This window comes from Cygnus atratus, chromosome 17 (assembly GCF_013377495.2).
Source record: "Cygnus atratus isolate AKBS03 ecotype Queensland, Australia chromosome 17, CAtr_DNAZoo_HiC_assembly, whole genome shotgun sequence".
NCBI lineage: Eukaryota > Metazoa > Chordata > Aves > Anseriformes > Anatidae > Cygnus > Cygnus atratus.
The window spans coordinates 6983233-7001351 of record NC_066378.1 but is presented as its reverse complement, the minus strand read 5'-3'; the positions used below and the strand labels follow the sequence as shown (position 1 = coordinate 7001351).

General features: G+C 58.2%; 1 protein-coding gene across 2 annotated transcripts in view; it reads right to left on the bottom strand.

Annotated features, from left to right (window-relative positions):
- The window catches only part of TBX1 (T-box transcription factor 1), a 32615-nt gene extending 16994 nt beyond the window's left edge, over positions 1-15621 (bottom strand). Inside the window, exons 1-8 of one of the 2 annotated variants that reach the window (XM_035556893.1) lie at positions 15429-15621; positions 13916-14375; positions 11183-11284; positions 9897-10068; positions 9545-9700; positions 8365-8432; positions 8056-8156; positions 6988-7427 (exon numbers count right to left, since the gene is read on the bottom strand). In XM_035556893.1, coding sequence (XP_035412786.1) covers positions 6988-7427; positions 8056-8156; positions 8365-8432; positions 9545-9700; positions 9897-10068; positions 11183-11284; positions 13916-14375; positions 15429-15621 — 1692 coding nt within the window. Of the gene's footprint in view, positions 1-6987; positions 7428-8055; positions 8157-8364; positions 8433-9544; positions 9701-9896; positions 10069-11182; positions 11285-13915; positions 14376-15428 lie in introns of those variants that run through there. The other variant, XM_050714259.1, reaches the window with a different exon arrangement.
- Between the last annotated feature and the right edge of the window lie 2498 nt (positions 15622-18119).

The window sequence follows — 18119 nt, the reverse complement described above, 5'->3', positions numbered from 1 at the left end:
GTTATCTCCTGAGCCCATCTGGTTTGAAGTAGCTGACAACAAGCAGGAGAGAGAATAGAATGAAAGACTCACTTCATGTTTGCTGAAATAAAAGTGTAAGGCAGCGCTCAAATGAAAGCAGCCTGGGAGGAGGGCTGCTGTGCTCCCCTCGCACCGGCCCTCCCCTGCCCTTTTAAGATGCTGGGAACTGGAAGGCTTTGCCCTTCCACAGCCTGCTTGCTGAGTGCTGCCCTGACGAGCACAGAAAGAAGGGGAAGCGGCTCCCCAGCAGAACGAGGGACAATGGGAGCACTAAGGAAGCAGAACAAGAAAGCAAACACCAAAGCAGAGCCCTTGTCCATCAGCCAAGCTGAGGCCATTGAAAAAACTAATAGTGCAAGCACCTTAGATGAATGTGCTTCAGTAAGTTTTACATGTTGTTTATTCTGTTTTTAACTTCCTTTTGCAATTTACAGACACAGCCCGTGGACTTCAGCCCGAGTACCAGGGCACTTGTGCAACTGCCTGTTTGGCAGGCACAGGGCACGATGACAGCATCAGCAGCGTGCTGCCCTCCTGAGCTGACAGAACTGCCTTAGTGAGTGCATAGCTGGCTGCAGTAAAGCATACCCCTTTCTCCCACAGCACCCAACGACCACGACGAGCAGCTCCTACAGGAGTTGCACAGCGCTGTAACTACAACTCACGCTGGAACAGCCGTACAGGGGCACTTGACTTCTCAGGGAGGTAAACCCCACGAAACATTCATCCTCTCAAGGAGGTGATGAGAGGCTGGCCTTTACCAGCTACAGCATCCCCCTGGAGCATCAGCTGGGAGTTGCTATACAGGCATCAGCGGTTTTACACCGTAGAGCAAGTACTCCAGAAAATGCATACGGTCCCTTTACCATTGCACTGCTCGGTATCCTTACTGAATTAAGTCCTAAATGTGACTTATCTGGCTTTTGTTCTTAATCACTTTGTTGCAAGTTCAAATTTATAATTTCGACCTAAATAGAAGTGATTTATTGTAATTATTTTGTATAGGCTGCTCTTCATAAACTTTTTTTTTTTTTAAATCTGGAAAAACATTTAATTTCCCATATGGAAAGAACACATTTATCATACTTTACTCGGATATACTTGGCCGACTATTGCACATATATGCAAAACATATGTGACATACTCAAGGCCGAATTTTATAAAACAGAAATGCTATGAAATGTGATATAATAAATATATTACACAGACATATGTGGCCAATTTATAAAACTATAGTATCTTTGGTAAATTTACAATAGGTCATTTCCATTAATGGGGGAGAGTAAATGCATTTTTCTAGCATATGCAACACATATAGGACTTTGCATAGATTTCCTGAAGGGAGATGGACTTCTGAAAAGCAGGAATTCACATGTACATGTATAGTGAATATGGGACATGTCCACATTTTTCGTTGATGTATACCTTCAAAACCAGCTCTTGCTTTTTGCATTGGACAAAAAACAAAGTATGGAATAATGTGCCTGGAGATTAGCAAACCTCTGCTACACTAACTAGTCCTTCTCACAGACAATGGGTGTCTGTTGCTTTAATTGAGAACACATTTTATAAGCACGCACTGTTTATGATAAAGGCCATTAATAGAAAACTGTGGGTATGGTTGCTTTTATCTAGTGTGAAACACTCTTGTAAATTAAATATCTTTCCAATCAACTGAATTGAAATAATTGAGGAAAAAATGTATGTGTTTAGATAAGCATTACATACATACTAGTTTGTACACTATGCTGGCTGGACTTAACATGGGCTAATAGCAACAGCTGAATTATTGCTGGCTGATTAGCCTCCCATTCTAACCCACAGATTACAACACTTCCTTATTCCTGCCTGTGTCCTTTAAGGATAGAACCCTGGCTTTCCAAAACAAATCGACATTTTTCTCTCTGGCTGTCCATTTGCAAGTTTAGGCAGATGTTTTCTTAAGGGCTCGTTTTCCAGGTGTTCCCCGTCTAAACCGTGCGATGCACAGCTCTTCCCTCTGGAGGGAGCTTGCCCTTCAGCCACCGGAGCCACGGTGCCGGGATGCCCGCACCCACCACCCCGCAGCCCCTCGCACCCGCTGTCCCACCAGCTCCGCCAGCAAAAAAGTGTTTGTTTAAAACCCATCGCGAAACCGAACAACAGGAGGAATGGCAAAACGAACCAGAACATACGCACATGCACCCGCTTTCACCACCCTCCAGCCCAGCCGCGTTCAGCAGGCTCACAGCAACTTGTTAAGCTCCTTGGGCAGAGATGCAAAAACACGATGTGCAGGTACGGCTGTGTTAGCTCTTCCAACACTCCTCTGGGCTGCAGCGATCAGCGTCTATTGCCCCAACCCAACCCATGGCTGCCTAGCTTACTTCTGATGGCTACAGGGATCCCTTTATGCAGGCAGAATTTGCACTGCACATGAACTTGCCTTTCCAATTCCTTTCAGATGAGATCCAGGTGACTGCCCCTTACCCACACATCACCAGCTGAAGCCCATCTGGGGATCTGCTGGGTGGGAGAGGCTGGCCTGCTGGGGGGCTGCACACCAGCGGAGGCAACCCAGAGTGACACAGCCCCATGCTCCGTGGCTTGTCCCCAGCACATGGGAGACCCTCCCTTTCCTCCAGAACACCTGACCTGGGTTACAGGGGGCTGCTGAGCTAAGGGGAGCCTGTAATGGAGGAACTGTGGGGGAATGTCATGCCAGCAGTCCAGCAGAGTGCACCTGCCCCACTTGGGCAGCAGCACAGCTCTGCTCCAGGCCTTGGCCTGCCTCTTGCGGGGGCTGCTGCAGGAAGTGGTCCCATGGCATTGGCCCCCCCACATTCCCTCCACAGAGGAGCGAGGCATGGCAGGAGCAGAGGGCAGAGAGGACCTCATTTATAACGTCTTTATTTGGGGGAATGGAGCAGAGACAGGGGAACACTGAAAGCTACTCCAGGGTTGCTGCATCCTGGTAAAGAAATAAACAGAAATCCAGCAAGAGCCGTGAATATCTAAGTACTATGAAGGTTGGGGGCAGGGCTCTGCTCATGGTGGGCAGAAGTCTGGGCATAAAGACCATCAGCACTTCCGTGAGAAGCACGAATCCCACCACACACAAAGATGATTCTGCAGGTGAATATTTACTCTTCGTGGCAATATATCTGGATCTCACCATCAGACCAGGTTAGGAAAAAACCTGCAGGGCTCCCCAGTCGTACAGAGAAAACAGTGACCAAACCAAACCCACGCCACATCTCACAGAGCCTGGCCCAGTGCAAAATGACGTTTCACTCTTAGTGCTGTCCTTGGGTCGCTCCGCACAGACTGCAGCATGGAGGAAAGCAAAGTAGGTGCTCTCCTGGCAATGGCCATGCATGTGGGTGCTTGAAACTGCCTTAAGAGATCCCAGCCCCTGAGGAGACTGAGGGGCACCGACTGGTGACCCCTTCACCATTCACCCAGAGGACTTCTAGGGTTTCCCTGAACAGAAGGAAAAATTAAAAACAACATCCATGAAGCATGTGAACAGTATGCATGAACGCTGCAAGCACACTGAAGTCTTACCCCCACACTCTTAATCCTACATTTAATTTAGTCAGATTTACTAGGAAGGAAAAACAACAAAATCCCCCAAACCCTAGGGTATCCCCTTTGTTTGGGTAAGTGATCAAGCAAACATCTCCCTTGTTTCACCTGTGAGTGAGTCTTTCTTTACCCACTGGAGTGAGTGATGTGTTTTTCAGACCTTTGGAGCAATCAGTAAATTCAGCCTGTAACTTTGGCAAATGGAGCCACACGGCTAATTTATTCCCTAGCCCTCTTTGGGAGAAACAACGGATGCTTGTAACCTTGGTGCTTGGGACTGTTTTACTAGCAGCTTTTAAATATACAGTGTTACATATGACTTGAGGCAACTGTAAGTGGAAGTATTGTCTGGAAACGCTGCAGATTCCTTTCAAGTATGTGCTGTGGATCTCGGTGACAGCATGTACTAAGTGAAGTTTAAACATACATGTAATCAAATCATACAAAGTCATTTTTCAAATGAAGCTGCAATACATACAAATAAGGCATGGCCTGTACATGATACATCTTGACTAACTGGCTGACAGGGAACATGAAATTAAAGCATTACAGCTTTTCTGTGATTTTCGTAAGACTTCTACTGCCCAATGTGCAGTGTTATGAGCTTTTTTGTGTTTGTTGTGATTTTTTTGTTGTGACAGAAAAATAATCCTGCAAGTTTCCCATCTCTGGAACACTCCCATACAGTGAGATAGGTGTAGAAAGGACAAAATGCTAGTCAAAGCCCTCAGGTAGCTTGCTTTTGGAACTAAAACATGTTATAAAAAGGACTGCTAACAAGTGTAATCGGGCAAGCACCGTGCCAGCTGATGGCTGAAAAACAGGGGTAGAAATACCATTTTCACAGTTAAAACTGTGAGTCTTGACACAGTTGCACGTTCTCTCCTTCCCATTCAGGACAGGACTCCCTGTAGTGGTTCTTCTAGCCTAGAGGGTAGGGTAGTGAACCCACAGCCATAGGTAGAAGTTCTGTGATTTTCTTTTCTTCTAAAGCAGTTATGTTTCCTACAGCCATGGCAGGGACCTTGCACCACTTTCTGCACGAGCACAGTTTAGTCCTGGTGTCTTGGGTCATTCAGTCCTCTCAGCTCTTGCAGGGAAATAGATTTGAAAAGGTGTGTACTGAGAGCCAGTGGCACTTCTCGCTGCACTCTATGTATGTTTAAAGAAAACAAGTGCTAACAAACACAAATAGAAGCGTACTATATCCATTCCAACTTGAGCCCCCAACCCTGCACGTTGTTGCAGAATGACAGATCACCAGCAGCCAGGGGGAGAGAAGGGAGGGAGCAATCGCTGGGAAGATTCACTGTTTGCTCAGGGTAAACAACTCCTCAAACTCCAGTTTAGCATCCCTCCTTATTTAAATGGCCTCATTTTGTAGGGGAGGTTTAGACTTCAGAGCAAACTGACCAACAGACACAAGTAACCAAACATAAAAAGGCAGAAGGAAAGAAGAGGAAAAGCATTTATAAATGTCACTGTCCAACGTCTTTTCAATTTAAACGTAATAAGATTATCTACATATATCTACAAATATCTACAATTATCTACACTGTTTGCAGCTATGATTCTTTGGTTGTCTTCACTTTTTCCCTACTCTGGAACTAACAAGAAAAAAAGCATTTGTATAATCTTTGAAAGAAATAATAAATATAACAACTTCATTAAACGTTTGACCAAAGCTTTGGCACTAATCCGTTTACACATAACAAATCATAACTGAAAATTCTGAAATAACAGTGGCAAAGCAACAGAGCACATCAGAGAGCCTTTTCCCACTGACCAATAATAAGCACAAGGCTATTTTACATCAACCTTTCTGAGAACATTAATTGTGGTTTAGTCAGACACTATGAATCTCACAATTCACTGCAAATGTCAAATAAAATACATATTTCTTGCACAAGTCTTTTTCATGGATCCAGATATATTTTTTATAACAGGAAAAAAAATACACATAAAATATTCATGTTATCCTGCATCCCTTCTTAAATCCTTCCAAAACATTTTGGAAGCCCAATGCCCACTGCGAGACGGAATAAACATTACTATTAACACTGCCACCTGTGCAAGGGATTATATTTTAAAAGATATCAATAAACAGTTGCAGAGTTTGTAGTGAAAATGCACAAATATGGACGAATAGAGGACTTACAATAAGAAAAATATCCCCTCTTCTTTTCATAGAATCATGTGGAAGAATTGTGAAAGTGTTTATAATACTGTATACCAACACAGCTGAGGAGCTGTTCAATACCTTCTCTGAATACAAAATGTCTGACATTCGATGAGCAGTTGACAAAAAACACAAGCCAACTGCTCAAAACGCATCACTGCAGTAAACCATGATGAACAGGCCCATCTTTCCAACGTGCAAGGAAAGACTACCGAAGGAGATAGTTAAGCAAAAAGTACTTACCAGCTTTAAGAGGAAAGATGCAGCAAGCAGGTAGATGCAGAATAGGTGCTTTGGGACTACTGCAGTTTGGGTCAACCAAATATAAGGAGTGAGGCATGCTGGGGAAAAACTCCCCAGTTCCTCTAAAAGGCACCTCTCAGTGGGAGAGCATAAGGAGCTCAGTGAAGGATGTAGGAAGGCAGTATTGTAAGGCTGCCTCTGGAAGCAGCCAGTTCACCAACTATTGCTGAGAACACACCGCGGGGATCCCCCACCACCACCCCCAGGCTAGTTTTTACATCTTGGTACGAGTTGCTGTGAGAGCGGGGAGCTGCGTGTGGCTGTGCTTCATGGCCATGGCCTCCTCTCAACAGCTCCACAGAGCGCTGTGGTGGTTGAACTGCCGGGTGAGGCCCAGCGCTCCCGGGCGGAGGCAGGGCCGGGCTAGGTGTAGTTCTTACAGTGACGATTCAAAGTGTTCCCTTAGATTAAACTGTGTCCTTTGACAGGCTCCTCCAAGAGCCCCCTGAGCGAGCCCCGAGCGAGCCCGAGGATCCCGGGGTGGCTGACGGCAGTTCGCGCAGGCGAGGCCCCTTCCCAGGGCCCGCCGCCGCCCCGGCCAGCCTCACGCCGTCCTCGGGGCCGGGCGCCCGGCGGGGCCTCGGGCACGGCACCTCGCCGCTCCCCCGGCCTCCTGCCCTCTTCCCGGGAGCTCAGCCTCTGAGAGGGGAGGGGGGGGGACAATGCCCGGAGACTCCGCTTAGCGCCCGGCGGCGGCGGCGGCGGCGACCCCCCGGCCCTCACAGCCCGGCCCCTCACGGCGGAGCGGACGCAGCGCCGCCCCACCACTGGCCCCGCCGCTTGTCAATCACCCGAGCCGACCTATCAGCTCCCGCGTAGGGCGGGCCGAGAGCGAAAGGCGGGAAGCAGGCGGCTGAGGCGAGCGGCCGTTTAACGGTCGCGGCACGCGGGGCCGGGGGAGGGGGCAGCGGGCGGCGTTACCGGGGCCCGTAGTCGTATGCGGCGGGGCCGGCGGGCGGCGGGTACACGTTGGCGGCGCTGACGGGGTGGTGGTGGTGGTGGTGCGGGTGGTGCGGGTGCGGGTAGCCGTGGCCGCGGATGGCGGGCAGCGGGTAGGGGGCGGGCCGGCTCTTGGCCCCCAGGTAGTGCTCGTAGGCGGCCGGCGGGTACTTGTAGGGGTGCTGCTGCAGCGCCTCGCCGGGCTCCAGGCGCACGTCGTGGTGGGGCGGGCTGGGCCGCCCGCCGCCGCCCCCCAGGGGCACCAGGCTGCCGCCGCCGCCGCCTCCTCCCGCTGCTCCTCCGCCGGGCAGCGCCGGGCTCAGCACCCGCGCCAGGAGCTGCTGGTGCGCGGCCTCGGCGTGCAGCGGGGCCCCGGCGGCCGCCTCCCGCTCGTAGTCGCGGCGGGCGTCGGCTGCGTCTGCGGGCGGCACGCACGGAGAGTGTCAGCACGGAGGTAGCAGATCCCCCCCGTACCACCCCCGTCCCGGCCGGCCCCGGCCCCCGCAGGGTGGGACGGGACCTCCCGGCCGCCACAAAGGGAGCTGCGGCGGCTGGCGGGCCGCGACACGCCTGGCATCGCCGCGGTTGTGCAACGCTGAATAAATAGAGGCGTCCCTTGGTGTCTGCGGCAGGGGGGTGGGAGAGGGGCCTGCGCTTGGCTTGGCTGTTTGTGTAATGGGAGGGGGGCGGTGGGCAGGGGGAGCTGGGTGACCCGACGGCAGCTCCCCGACACGCTGCTGGGGTGTGCCGAGAGGACACGGGCCCCATGAGAAGCAGGGCTGGCAGCCCAGGAGCCCCAGGTGGGACTCATTAAATAAATAAAAGGCTGCTGTTCTCTAAACCAGCAAAGCTGCTTAAGCACAACAGCTTTACACCTAAGAAGGGGGAGCTAGGCTAAAAAGGTGGCTGGCTTTGTCTAAAAAATACATGGTAGCACAAATCTCGTGAGCAAGGGAGCCATGCCTGCTGCAGGCAGCTGCACACCAGCATGGCAAGCGAGGCTGGCCCCGAGCACACGTGTCGGCCCGGCCATGGAGAGTGCTCACCTTTCTCTGTGCCATTTTGGTGCGCAGGAGAGGACACTGGGTTCCGTGATCTGGCAAAAGCACTCATGAGAGGAAGGGCCCCCGGTCTGTGATTCCTGGGCCTGGAAGAAGGAGGGGAGAAGTAATACAGAGGCAGTGGTCCTGCCAAGTGAATGCCTAGAGCCTTGCTGCCAGCAAACAGAGCTGACCCAGTGGCACCCAAACACCATGAAAAGTCTTGTGCAAAGGTGCACTGGGCAGGTGCACGCTACACTCGGTGAGAGGGGGGCTAGCAGTAATCAAAGACACATCAAAGGCTGTGTGCCTTACCAGTCCTCAGGGTCGCAGTCTCTGAATCCCTTGGCAAAAGGGTTGCTGGCGATCTTCAGCTGCGTGATCTATAAGGAGAAGATGGGAAATGTCTCAAAGTGGCACATGGGGCACCTCCCTTAGCGAGCGTGTCTCTGAGCAGCTCCAGGAGCCTGTGGTGCCTGGTATAATGGAGCCTGGGCGCTCCCTGCCACAGAGCGCAAACACGTGCGTTCCCCATTGGAAAACGCGGGACAGGACGCTACCTAATATGAGTTCAAGGCGAAGGGAGAGGCGGCTGCAAAAGCTGTGTAAATGCACTTGTAAGAGAATGCCACATTATATGGGTCACCATCGGAGCAGCTAAGACAAATCACTGGATAAATCATACTTATGTATTTATTTAATTCACCGGGGAGAAGGCAGGACATTTTCTATATTTAAGCAAATCCACGGATAAAGTATGTGATTGTGAGTTTCCGGAATGGGTTGAAAAACAAACTTTAAGCCCCTCCGTGACAGTTCCAGCCTTAGAGGTCAAACTGATAGAAAGCAGGAGAGAAAGAGCAGCTGTCCGGAGCCATCAGGCAAATGCCAGCCGGGGAGGGACTCCGGAGCCCCTTAAAGGCACAGCCTTGCTCCGGCCTCGCCGCAGCATCCCACAGGGTCCCCGGCATGCCCGGAGCGGCAGGACAGCGTGGCCCGGCCCCGGCTGCTCGGGGACAGCCCTGGGGACAGCCCCTGTGGCATCAGCGCAGAGCCGGGTCACTGCTGAAATGCCTCCGCTCGCAAACCGTGCTTGTGATTGCAGCCAGCATTCCTGCTCCTTACGCTGCAATTTAGAGGAGCAATTGGATTAAGCGCTGCCCAGAAATCCGCATCAGTTTAGGGGGCGAGTTGGTTCGGTTTTAAATATATTGTATTCTGAGCGCGAACAGACCGAGCCCGGAGAAGCAAAATCACAGATTTAGCCAAATTGTGAGTGACATCCCTCAGCGGGGAGCCTCCAGTTTCCCATCGAGCCCGGCTCTCGGGTTTACAGCCGCAGGAAGCTGCCCCCGGGCCAGGGAAGCTGGCGATGGGGCCAGCGCTGCTTCGGGGCGCAGCCCCTGCCAGGCTCCCGGCACTGCCCCGGCCCCGAGCGCCCCCGCCTGCGCTTCTGGGGCTCCCCACCGGCGCCCCGGTCCCGCTGCCGCCTCACCCGGTGGTTCTGGTAGGCGGTCACGGCCGTGAAGCGCGTCTCCTCGAAGACGAAGGTTTTGAAGTTCTCCTCCGCGTATTTCTCGCTGTCTTTCCGGGGGTCCACGTAGACCACGTGAAAACGCGGCTGGTATCTGTGCATGGAGTTCAAAATGATCTGAATGATAAAACGAGCAAGGAGACAATAACTGATCCAGGCGGAGCTTCGAGAGAGGAGAGCGCAGCCCTCGGTCCCCCCTGCCCGGGGCAGGGCGCTGAGCCCCGCGGGGACACCGGGGTGCAGGCAGCGGCCCCCCGGGAACCAGGGTGCGGGGAGCCCCCGGGGCTCGTCGCCTCCCCTCGGGAACACTTACATGCCCGTTGTCGTCCAGCAAGTTGTTGGTCAGTTTGAGCTTATCGAAGGAAACGATCTGCTTCATCCACTGCGCCCCTTTGGCCGGGGAGTCCGGGTGGTAGTGCACCCTGCCGGGGGTGGCGGGGTCGGCTTTGCCGGCCACCAGCCAGGAGGAGCTGTGGAACGCGTACCTGCCAGCAAGGGGGGCACCGTCAGCCACGGCCCGCGGTGCTCCCGGCCCCCCCCCCACGGGGCTGCAGCACTTGGGGACCCCCGAGGAGCCCATCCCGGGAGGGAGCCCCTGGTCCCGGGAAGAAGAGGAAGAGGCTCCCGACAGCCGGCTGGGTTGCAGGGGGAGAAATTTTTACGGAGATGGAGCCGGCGGGAGAGAAATCTGCAGGACGCAGGAAATTTATAGCTACCTGTACAGATTTGGGAGAGAAGCCACAAAAGCTCCCCCTTCCTCTAAAAAAAAGTGAAAGGGAGCTCTCTATACAGTAATGCTCTGGCTCTAAGCGAAGAGTGGAAATTTATGTGTAGATTAATAGCAGGTCCAGAGTTTAGCAACCTTGTTTCATTCTTTCAAAGTCCGTATTCAACAGTAACATTTAAAACAGAGAAACCAATCTTCTATACACGTGTTTACTTTAAAAGCCAGTGTTTGCACAGGGGGAATTAGACACCATTGGACTCGAGCAGAAACATTACTTTTTAAAGATATACTCAATTGGATGTTATATATCCCACTTCCCTTGACAAGCAAACATTTCTAGGACGCCCTGAGAATTTGGATATCTGTCTAAATATTTATATATCGGACCTGCGATTCCTACGCGCGCTGCCTGCTCGGAGTCCTGATCTGAAGCTAAATACATAATGCGCCTTTCACTGTCTTAAAATTAAAGGGGTTGCAAATCAGACCGCATCTCTGCCTTGCAACTCGCTCATTTCTGAGGCCTTCCTACACTGCTGCTGGAAACAAGGGGAGGGTTTTGTGGCTCGGACAGCCAGTGCCTTCCCTGCAAACAAAACCTGCTCTCTTCACCCCAGCACCCGGTGGGCGAGCTCCTTGGCGGGCACAAGCAGCCCGGTGGGGTGCTTGAGGAGCCTTGGGGGGATTTTTGCTCGGGGCAGCTGGGGAGCAGCAGGGTGGGGAGGCTGTCCTGGGCAGGACAGCACTGAGCCCTATGCTTTCGGCTGCCCTGCTTGTGTCTGGGTGCTGCAGTCGCTGTGCACAAGCCCAGGAGGGTAGGGGGGGGTTCCCGACCCAAAACTTGTCCCAGCAGGCAGCAGCGGGGTACTTGCCGGTATCGCTTGTCATCCACGGGGACAAAATCCATGAGGAGCATGTAGTCAGCCATGGGGTCCATGCCAAATATCTTCACCTGGAAGGTGGGGAACATGCGCCTGCCGCAGAGCAGAGAGAAGGGAGAGCTGAGCTGAGCCAAGCTGAGGGGCCACAGGGAGCCCCAAAGTGGGCAGCATGGGGGTGCTGGGGCTGGCTTTGGGAGCCCCACGTCTGGGGAAAGGAGAGCAGGGTCATAATGGATTTCTGGATTTTCCCCCTTTTTCCAGCTGATCCGAACTGAGGCTGATGCGAGGCGTTGCCCCTAGCCTGGATCCACACCTGAGCCAGGTTAGGGCCCTGGGCTGGCATGGCCGGGCCCTTCTGCGGGCGACTGCAGGGAACCAAACTCCTGTTTCTGCCCCTCCAAAATTGGCGCAGTTTTAGAGCAGCAGCCACAAGAGCAGCGCAGCCCCTACAGCCAGAGCAAAACCTCCCCCAGCCCGGAGGGGCAAACGAAGGCCCCAGGCTGGTAGGAACTGGGAGGGCAACTGGCATCTCCCAGCGAGCCCCCTCCCGGTCCCTGCAGCTCCGCAGCAGGAGCGGAGCGGGAAGGAGCCGGGCGCTGGGCAGGGCGGCCCCGGGGCTGTCCCCGCTCTGCTCCGCGCAGCCCCCCGGGGAGGTGGCCGGGCTGGGGCCGCGGCTCCCGGACTCAGGGAGGGCACGGTTCCCCCGAGGGGCTGCGGGGGGAACGGGGCCGGGCTGGGCGCACAGCTCCCCACCGGGACATGCCGAAGATGCGCCCCAGCTTCGGCGCTGGCTGCGGCTTCCGTTTGGTTCCGTGAGGATTTTCCCGAGTAGGAAACAAAGCGAGCAGCGGCGGGCGGTATTTCGGGAAAGGGGGTTGCAGTCGTTGAAAAACCAAACTGAAGTCGCCGCCCGCAAAAGCAATCCGATCAAAAGCGGGTACCAGGAGTCCCCCCCGGCTCTCTCTTGGGGCGCACGGCCGGGCTGCTGCGCACCTCCCCGGGACCTTTTTGGTTGCGTACTGCTCTCTGCCGCCGAGGAGAGGCTGCCTTCCCCTGCCTTCCCCCGCGGCCGTGGCATCCCCGGCCCGGCCCCGCCGGCAGCACCGGGGACGGGGAGCGGGGTCTCCTTCTCCGTAACGCTCCGTAACTCTGGAGGACGTTTCCAATGGCTTCCTCTGTTATTATTATTTTTAAAGGTGTAAAAGCCCCCATTAGCTCCAGTTCCGGTGTTTCTTGTTTTAAAACGAAGTTTTAAAACAAACAACCCGAGTTGATAAGACCCACCTAGACAAACAGCAGGGCCAGCCCAGAGGCGCTGGGAGAGAACAGGCTTCGCAGCGCCTTCCCCGAGCCTTTTCCTGCCGGTTTTACCCCTATTTTCTCCTGTTTTTATCCGCCTGCCTGGATATTTGTCGATGTCATGAAATAAACGAAGAAGAAGGGGGAAGAAAACCCGCGATTCAAATCGACTTCGCTCCTTCAGGGGCCCTTTCGGAGTCGGCTATGTGCAACCCTCCCGCTGGCTCGGAAGAGCGAAGAAAGGCAGAGCGAAGGGCTCCTGTTTGCAGAGAGCGTCCGCCCGGAGCCTGGCCGACCTTTTCCGCTGAGGAAGGCAGCACCGAGCCCGGCGGCAGCGAGCTGCACGGCCCGGCGCCGGGCGGCCACCGGCTGCGGGAAATGCCGCCCGGGGTCCCGCAGCGCCGGCCGGCCCCTCGGCGGCAGCTCCTCCGGCGGGCGCCGCGGTGGTTTGTTTAGTTTGAGGAAATTGCTGTATTTTTTAAAAATACGCAAATATTTGCCTATAAATATATTTAAGTTTGGGCGCCCCCAGGACCCTCCCCATAGCCGGAGGGGACGCGCGGCCGCTCTGGCTGGGCCGTTCCCGAGCGGCCCCGGCCGCTGCAGCCGTTCCCGGGGCTCACGGGGAGCAGCCACCGGGGCGTTCGTTAATTTGGTTGCTTTTCTTTTCTTTTCTCCCCCCAGCCGGGATCGCTTTAGATCACGGGAACGACGCGCTCGCCCCCCAGGAGGCAGCGTCTGCCCGCAGCCCTCCGGAGCTCTCCCCAAGCGGCCCCGGCGATCGCAATTAACCGCAGTAATTAGCACAATTACTGTTCTTCACCCCCCACGCGTTCTGCTCCCTTCCAGCTCGGTCCCATCCTTTGCAGCCCGGCCAGGAGCGAGCTCCCGGTGCCGGGGCGCAGTGGAGCCGCCGTGGCTGCGCAGGGCCGAGACGAGCCGGGCTATGCCGCCCTCGTTCCCCGATCCTCGGGAAATGCGATCGGCCTGCAGGGCGCTTTGAGGTTTAAAACCGCCTGAGCTGGGGGCTGTTTGCAGTCCCCGACGAAAGGAAAAGTTGCGCCCGTGCTAAAAATTTGTCCAGTTACAGGTATTGACGGGTGCGGGTCGGGTTTGTTTTTTTTTTTTTCCTCCCTTTCTGCTGCTGCCCGCCCCGGGAAGGCCGTGTCCTCTGAGGACGGGGCCGCCTTTAAATCCCCAGCGGGACAACCGAGAGCCGGTGCCCTCCCGGCGGCGGCGAAACCCCGCGGCAGAGCCTCCACGGCCCGGCCCGGCCCGGCCCGGCCCGGCCCTGCCGCCACCCGCCGCCCCTTCCCCGCAGCACCGGAGACCTTCGGGCCGCGGGAGCTCGCAAATTTCTCCCCGGGTAAGAGGCCGAAGGTCAACCGACGGCAACCCTGCGGCCGCCCGGGGCTCCGCACTGACCTGCCGGCCTTGGTGACGATCATCTCGGTGCCCAGCTGGTTGAACTCGTCCCACAGCGCCTTCATCTCCAGCTGGACGCTCACGTTGGCCACCTTGGGGTTCTTCTTCACCGGCGCCTTAGCCGCGGCGGCCGCCCCCGCGGAGCAGCCCGAGACGGCGGCGGGTCCCGCGGCGGCTCCCCCGGCGCCCTCGGGCGGTTCGGGGCCGGGGGGCGGCGGGTTGGCCCCGGCCGCCGCCGCCCCGCCGAAGGGGTAGCCGTGCTGGGGCTGGGGCGGCGGGTGCGGGTGCTGCTGAGCCGTGCAGGGCTCGTAGTGCGGCGGCTCATGCTGTCCGTACGGGTCCCCCGGGGAGGGGGAGAGGTGGTACCCCCCGGAGGCGTTCAGGCTGCTCAAGCTGTTGGCCGTGAAAGCTGCAACATCGCAAAAATGGGACAGCTGGGTGAGCCAGGGGCTGGAGATAGCTGAAATCATTCCAAAAAACAGGCAGGCGGTCAGGGCTCCGCTCCGGCAACCGCTTTCCCCCCCAGCTCCGCGCCGCTCCGCGGGGTGCCCTCCGCCTCCGCCGCTGCCCCGCGCCCGGCCCAGCGGGGCGCCTCCCCCTTCCCGCTTCGCCTGGCCCCGGCCCCGCTCCCCCCGGGGCAGGCGGGGAGCTCGCTGCTCCCGCTGCCTGCCTGCCTGCCTCGGCGCTTTTTTTTCCCCTTTTTTTTTTTTCTTTGCAAACCCGAGAGATCTGCCAAGAGCCGCGGCGGTGCATTGCCGGTGTTATCTCTGCAGAAGGCCTCCCTCGCCTCACGCGAAATGGGACAAAGCAAATTCCCCTTCTCCCCCTCCCCCAAATGTATTTTTTTTAAAAAAAAAGGAGGAGGGGAAAAAAAATTAAAAAAAAAAAAAAAAAAAGAACGAAACCGGTTCTTATTTCCGTGTAGCGACGGTGCTGCAGGTAACGTCCCTCGCTCTGGAGCTGCGGGGCCGTGGCTGACAGGGGCAGGAGGAGCGGGGTTGGCAAATCCCCCCCGTGTGGGCATCCCCGAGCGAGAGCTGGGGGCGGCCGGGGCCCAGCGCAGGGCTCCGGGCTCGGCGCAGGGCCCCCGGCACGGCCTCGGAGCGCAGCCCCCGGCCGCCGGCCCGAGCGGGCCCCGCGGCGCAGCACAGGGCCGCCCCGGGGACGGCCGCTCCTCCGGGTCCCCTCCGATGCCCTGAGGCTCCTCCAGGCCCCGCGGTCTCTGGGATCACCTCCGACGGAGCCCCCGGGCCGAGCAGGGGCTGCAGAGCCGGCGGGAGCCGAGCCCAGGCCCGCCGCAGCCCGGGGCACGGCCGGTGCCGTCGGGGATGCTCCGCGGGCAGAGCCTCGGCCCCGTCCCCGCCGAGCCCGGGGGGGGGACACCGCTCCGAGCCCCCCGGCAGCGGCCCCGCGGGGGCAGGCCGGGCTCCCGGCCCCTCCGTCAGGCCGGGGGGCGTTAAAAGCGTCCGCCGGGCGGCGGTCGGGGGGTCGCGGCTCCCCGCAGGGCGCTCACCTTCCATGTCCCTGGTGACGGTGCTGAAGTGCATCTTCGGCGGGCGGCTGGCGGGGCCGGCGGGCGCGCTGCGGCCACCGCGGCGCTCCTCCAGCGCTCCCTTCCCTGCTCGCTCGGCGGCGGCGGCGACTGAAATCAGAGAGGCGATACTGAAAGCATTTGCCTTGGGAGACAGAGGGCTGTTTTCGTCCATAGGGGAGACACCAATGCAGGAGCGGCAGCCGCGGCAGCCTCCCACCACGAGCCCCCCCCTCCCGCCCCTCACTCCCCTCCTTTCTAGCGCGCCATCCAGGGAGGTGCGAGCGGGACCCCCCCTCCTTCCACAAAGGGGGGAGGGGAGCTAAAAAAAATAACACAACAAAAAACACACACAAACAAAAAAAAGAAAACAACCCAAAGCCTCTGCCCCCCCTCGGGAAGGGCGTTGAGGAGCAAAAAACTGCCCCGGGGCCCTGTGCGGACACTGCCGAGTGCTGCAGCGCCCGGACCGAGCCCTGCTGGGGACAGGGGATTGGGGCGGGGGGGGGGGGGGGGGGGGGGGGGCATAAATAACCCCCCGAATTCCTTCCCCGGAGTCTCAGTTTCTCTCCCCCACAACTTCTTTCTGTGCCGTTTATTAATTTCTTTCCTCTCTTCCCTTCCCCCCAACCACCACCTCCTGCTCCTGCCCCCCCGTGCCCCCCCGTTGGCTTCTGCACGCAGGGACAGTGGCTCCCTTGGAGGCGCTTTTCCCCCGTTCAGCGGCTGGGAGGCGTCACATGGAAGCCGGGGGTGTTTGCCTGCAGAAGCGGCGGCGGCGGCGGCGAAAGCGAAGTGAAACTCCTGCCGAGACGGTGTCAAAGGGCTGGGGAGGCCCTTCCCCGCCTCCCGGGCACGGCGAGCGGCCGCCGGGGAGGGCCGGGATGTGCTGCGGGGCGGGCGGAGGGGCCGCCGGTGTCAATCACGGCGCCGGGAGCCGGCCGACGGGAAGGGAAGAGCCGAGCCGGGCCGAGCCGAGCCCGGCGTCACGCTGCGGATGTCCGGGAAGGAGAAGGGGATTGCTCCCTTCCTCCGGCACGGAGCCGCCGCGGGGCTCCGGGCTGCCCCGGCCCGGCCCGGGGCTCGGTGGCCGCGGGGCTCTGCACGTCGGGGTGCGCTGCGGGAGCGGGTGCCGCCGGCAGCCCCGGCCGTGCGGGCTGGGAGCCCTGGGAACCCAAGCCCCGGGCCACCAGAGCCCCGAATCGCACGCAGGCGTTGGAGCGTTCCCTTCGCCAATAAAAAACATAAATAAAATAAAATTCAAAAGCGCAGAAAACGGAAAGCAAGCGGCGGGGCACAAGGCGAGCCCTTGCGCGGCCCGGCGTGAGAGCCCGCGGTGTCGGCAGCACCTGCCTGGCTCGGGGGCCGCTGTCCCCGGTCCCCGTCGTTGTCCCGGCGAGGCGCTACTCACCGCCCGGCACCGGCCCCTCGGAGAGCCGCCGCGTCCCCCGGGCCCGTCCTCCGCATCGGCGCGGGGCCAGGCGGCACACCCGCCCCGCCGGGCCCGGACCCGGGCCCCTGTCCCCGGCCCAGCCCCGGTGCCGGTGCCGGTGCCTCCGTCGGGCGGCCGCAGCGAAGTCCCGGGGGAGCTGCCCCCGACGGGGCGGGCGGAGCCGTGGGGCGCGCCGGTGGCTACCGCCGCACCGGGGCTTGCATAACCCGAGCGGTGCGCCGAGAGCCCGAGTGAGCAAGCGGGTTATATATAGCTGCCCTGTCTGTAGCCTGCGGGGCTTGATTCTTCTGTTGAAATATTATCTTTGGATGCGGTAAAAATATTTGCAGAGAAAAATCTAGACTACTCGTACATATTTGAGCATATGTTCCTGCAGCTGAAGGCACAAGGGCAGAACGGGACGGGATCGGGGGGTTGTTTCTCCGCCGCTGCGGTTCCCGGCCGGGGCATTTTCGGTGACGGGAGCAGGGGCACAGGGTGTCCCGGTGCGGCCCCGCGCTGCTACCTGGCTGCGAGCAACGAAGGAGGGGAACGGATTTCGTTAGGACCCCACGAAGCAAAGCTCCCGGGGTGCGGGGGGAAACGAAGGAGCCGCGAACGCGAGCAGCAAAGAGGCCCCGGGACGTGCCCGGCCCTACGGCAGCCTCTCCCGCGGGAGGAAAAAATATCTGGGAATTAAGAAGGGCCCCGAACCAGCGCCCCAGCAGAGGAGGTTGCCGAGGGGTTGCTGCCCATGCTTTGCTTGCCCGGACTTTCTCCCTTTCTCCCGGCTCTCTCCCTTTTCCCCCTCCCTGCTTCGTGGCTACAGCCGCAGCGGGAAGAGGCGCCCCGTCGGGCACAGCCCGGGTGCGGAGCCCTCGGCCTGGCCTCCCGCTGGGGGCTGCACGGGACCCCCCGGGAGCACGGGACCCCTCGGGATCAGGGGGCCCTCAGGGATCAGGGGATCCTTCGGGAGCAGGGGACCTGCCGGGAACGGCCTCCAGCCGTGCCGCGGGGCCGCCCCCACCCTCCCAGTCCCCTAATCGCTGCTGCCCTCTGGGACGTGCAAACCCCCGTGGCCCCACTCCCAGCCCCAGGCCGGCCTCTCCGTTCCCCACCAAGACCCTAAAGCCCCCGGCCACGTTTGCCGGCCGTCTCCCCAGCCCCCGGGCGCTTGTCCCGCTCCCCGGCCTCTCTGCTTCGCCGGAGCGCTGCGAAGCGAATCCAGCCTCGACGCGGAG